At 47.5% G+C, this 4047-nt stretch overlaps 1 protein-coding gene across 1 annotated transcript; it reads right to left on the bottom strand.

The window, feature by feature from the left end:
• Positions 1-798: 798 nt before the first annotated feature.
• PATE1 (prostate and testis expressed 1) lies at positions 799-3719 on the bottom strand. The gene is made up of 3 exons (XM_010829471.1): positions 3668-3719; positions 1924-2115; positions 799-932 (listed from the first exon to the last, which is right to left on the bottom strand). Exons 1-3 carry the CDS (start codon positions 3717-3719, stop codon positions 799-801), a joined length of 378 nt encoding a protein of 125 aa, XP_010827773.1.
• Positions 3720-4047: the final 328 nt, after the last annotated feature.

Below are 4047 nucleotides of genomic sequence, written 5' to 3'. Positions count from 1 at the left end.
AAAAAATTGACTTATCCTCTTCTGCCTTTTCTTTTCCTAAATTGATTTTGTAATTGGAGGATAATTGCTTTACAAGGCTGTGTTGGTTTCTGCCATACAACAACACAAATCAGACATAATTATGTGTGTATGTATATATATATATCCTCTCTTGAGCCTCCCTCTCACCTCCCCCATCCCACCCCTCTAGGTCATCACAGCACTAGGCTGGGTTCCCTGTGGCTACCCTAGTTATCTGGGCTTCCCTGGTGGCTCAGATGGTAAAGAATCCGCCTGCAATATGGGAGACAGGTTTGATCCCTTGGTTAGGAAGATCCCCTGGAGGAGGGCATGACAACCCACTCCAGTATTCTTGCCTGGAGAATCCCATGGACAGAATAGCCTTGCAGGCTACAGTCCATGGGGTCACAAAGAGTCAGACACGACTGAGTGACTAACACAGCTAGCTATCTGTTTCACACCTGGCAGTGTGTATACGTCAATGCCACTTTCTCAATTCATCCTACCCTCTCCATCCCCCCTTCTTCCTTTCTGAAGCAGCTTGGGTGTTCAGTGAATGCACTGGATTCTATACCAACATGCAGGATGTATTGATCTTGTGTTCAAGATGTTCCCCATACACCCCCTCCCAGGGGCCATGGCAGAAAATCTGGAAAGAGAGAGGGCTTTCTTCTTACATGTGCAGAAGGCAGAGTTGTGTATTTCCAATCTGAAATGTATTTTTTAGATTACTGTGACCAAGTGGAGCCAAAGATGTCACCTACCCAGAGACTGGAGCCAGAAAAGAACCAGTGATTTCTAGATGTCTTCATTGCACAAGTCGTGGCTCCTGCAACACCTGAAGTTCACCAGGTAGACACTCCACTTTATGTTGTTCACATTGGCGCAGTTCTTTAGGCAACCCCTGAAGGTTAACCAGAGAGTGCCATCATCTGCAGAAGTAGGAGAAACTTATCAGCACAGAGGTTTCTAAAACCAAAACCCAAACAAAAAACTTCCCAGCCTGCACCAGTGAACAAAACACAACCTCGTGTCATTCAAGTCTCGGTTGTTTAAACGTGAAGAACTGGAAGATGTGGCAGTCTGGGTACTTCCCAAAAGAGAGACAATAGCAGAGCAGTTTAAAGCAAAAAAAATTAAAAAAAAAAAAAAATCCCTGAATGTGGGGCTGTAATGAGAGCAGAAACTCAAGGATTGCCAGAGCTGGGCGTCTCCACTGAGCATGTTGACGCTGGTATAAGTAAGGGTTAGAAATACTAAGGTATCGCTCAGCACAAAGGATAGGAAAACCGAGAAATCATGCTGTTCAGACTTACCTATGAAGGGCCACTTAGCCTGTATCTATTGCTGACCCTGGCCCCTCTATTTTCACGGTTTAAAACTTCCCACAGGGAACGGCCAGGCCGGGAAAAAACAAAGTGCCCGCCTCACTTCAACACTTAGCTCTGTTCTCCACTGGCCCTTCCTTTTCCGTCAACTTAGTCTCCTCTGTTTTGTTCAGGCTTCTCAAAATACTGATTCCATAGCTATAGATCCCCACTCCGTAGAGACCACCTGTATCTATTTTTCATCATGGCATGTTATGGGGTAGAGATATTCAGTCATCCTAGGGCTTCCATGGTGGCTCAGACAGTAAAGAATCTGCCTGCAATGCAAGAGACTTCTGGTTTGATCCCTGGGTTGGGAAGATCCCCTGGAGTAGGAAACAGCAACCCACTCCAGTATTCTTGCCTGGAGAAGTCCATAAACAGAGGAGTCTGGTGGGCTGCAATCCATGTGGTCCTACAGAGTCCTACACAACTGAGTGACTCACACTAGGGACGCTAGGATTGGTCTGAAGCAGGGTCCCTCCTTTCTCCTGTGGCCAGCATGTCCCTGTCTGCTTCCACCACCCCGTCCTCCCGCCCCCCACCCACAACTTACATTTGAAAATCCTCCCAGTCGTGCAAGCCTCTTCTTTCACTGCAATACATAGTCCTCTGCCTCTGGAACACTTCTGTCTTGGAAACTGGATGTGGCACATCCTACACTGAATAATTTCTATAATTTGGGCCAGAGAGTAGGGAAGTAGATGTGAAACCGCTGCTGCCAACGGACCCATCTGCCCTTTCAAACCTGAAGTCCTCTGAGAGCCCCGAGGGCTTTCCCGAGACCCGTGAAGGGAGGGCATCCACCTCTATCAAGTGGTGGCTGAGCCGAGAGAAGGGCTAGAGTTTCTGGTCTCTGGAGTTTAGCTCATAGAACAGGTGGGAAGATAAGGAAAAGAGGAACAAAATCAAGGCTGAGCGCATCAGACCGTATCCTCTCCATACTCACCAGGAAAATGGCGATCATTAACAGATAGGTCATTGACTGTGCTGGCAAAGAGAAATAACACTTAGTAGCAATTTTCTCTAAGATTTGCTCTTGCCTGCACATCGCTGTAATCCTTGTGTAAATACACAAGGTCCATTCTGAACTCTTCACCTGGAGCCACTCTGGGCCCTTCTGTCCCTCCAAAGCCTAGTTCCCATCTCAGGGCATCTCTGTATCTCTCCCTCATTTCAACTCTCTTCACCTCTAGAGGGCCTCTCAGCCTCTCCACTACCCCTTAGGATACAGCACAGACTCGAAGGAGAAAGATAAATGAACGTTTTGTGTGTGCATGAGTGCCTCATTGCCTTCTTTTTTTTAATTACTTTATTTTTGGCTGAACTGTGTGTCTCCCTTGCTACGCACCAACATTCTCTAGTTGCAATGAGTCGGGGTTACTCTCTAGTGGCAAGGCCCGGCCTTCTGATTGCAGCGGCTTCTCTTGTTGCTGCTCACGGGCTAGATAGAGAACTCGGACTCAGTAATTGCCCTGGGGTGTGTACGATCTTCCCAGACCAGGGATCTAGCCAGTGTCCCCTGCTTTGGCAGGCAGATTCTTAACCACTGGACCCCCAAGAAAGTCCCACATTCCCTTCACTTTAACTGACCTCTCTGACTTTCTTACCCACAAGTAGCTGAAAGCTGCAAGGTGACAAAGCCTCTGAAATTCATGAAATTGCTACTCTGTGGATTTAGCCAGCTAGCACCTGAAAAATCAACATTCCACTTCCCCCTTTCCCGTTCCCTCATCTTTTAACACACGGATCCTTTGCCTTGGCAACTGCTGCTTGTGTTTTTCCATCAGGCTCAAAGTCAGTTCCCACCCCAGCCCCATCCTGCTGGAAGAAGTGGCCGAGTGCTGGAATCCAAGGTTAGTCTCCGGATTCCTTTCAACCCTCAATGCTCATGCATCCCCTCTCATCTCCCCCTCCCCTCAAATTGGCCTTCCACATGACTCATCTGTCTCTACTCACTTTCATGTTCTTGGTCTGCAAATGACCCGCACAGTACTGTTAAGGAAAAAAAAACAAAACAAAAAGATATACTCTCTGCAGACCTCATTTTACAAACTCACCTCACAGCTTTTATGAAAATCTTGTCAGTTCCCTTATAATCTATCTATTTTCTTCTGCAAGCAGACTAAGATTTTGCTGAAGGTTCCAGGGATGGGATGCATCGTGTGTGAAAGTCATGGCGTTAGAATGACAGCTGCTGTTACCTATGACTCTCATAAAAGAACCTCTCTCATGGGAACCCCAACCCATTCCAACATCTTGGACACATCTCTCCAACTGTCAACCACAGGGGCTCTCACCTCGAAAGCAGCAGAGGAGGACAGGGAGCCCTAGCAGGAGGGACTTGTCCATCTCAGAGGGAGGAAAGAGCAGGTTGGAGCAGGAAGCTGCAAGGTGCCTCTTTATATATCTACCAGGTTGGGCTTCCCCAGGAAGGGCTAGGGGTGGGGACATTACAGAAGTCCTTCAAAGGTGTTTCCTGCTTCAAGGGAAGCCAAGAACTCTAAAATGTTCCTTTTTGGCAAATTGTGAGGAAGAGGGACTGCCTAGGTAAGTCCTGGGTCTGATTCATTTCAGTCCTAGCATTCAGGAAGCTTTGATGCCGTGTCCTGCGGTCTTTTCACTAGAGCACACTGTGGGAGAAGACCAGGATAAATCAGGGCATGGGGGGTTAGATTCA

This window comes from Bison bison, unplaced genomic scaffold (assembly GCF_000754665.1).
Source record: "Bison bison bison isolate TAMUID 2011002044 unplaced genomic scaffold, Bison_UMD1.0 scf7180017864506, whole genome shotgun sequence".
Classification (NCBI taxonomy): domain Eukaryota; kingdom Metazoa; phylum Chordata; class Mammalia; order Artiodactyla; family Bovidae; genus Bison; species Bison bison.
Note: the sequence above shows the minus strand (reverse complement) of the source record. Positions and strands in the feature narration are given on the sequence as shown.

What these genes read in the sequence shown, in the direction of transcription:
- PATE1 (XM_010829471.1), bottom strand. Translation starts at nt 3,719, where the DNA reads ATGGACAAGTCCCTCCTGCTAGGGCTCCCTGTCCTCCTCTGCTGCTTT. An exon ending in CCTCCTCTGCTGCTTTCGAG is followed by an intron (nt 2,116 to 3,667) that starts GTGAGAGCCCCT and finishes AGAGGACTTCAG; the next exon opens with GTTTGAAAGGGCAGATGGGT. An exon ending in GACTGGGAGGATTTTCAAAT is followed by an intron (nt 933 to 1,923) that starts GTAAGTTGTGGG and finishes CTACTTCTGCAG; the next exon opens with ATGATGGCACTCTCTGGTTA.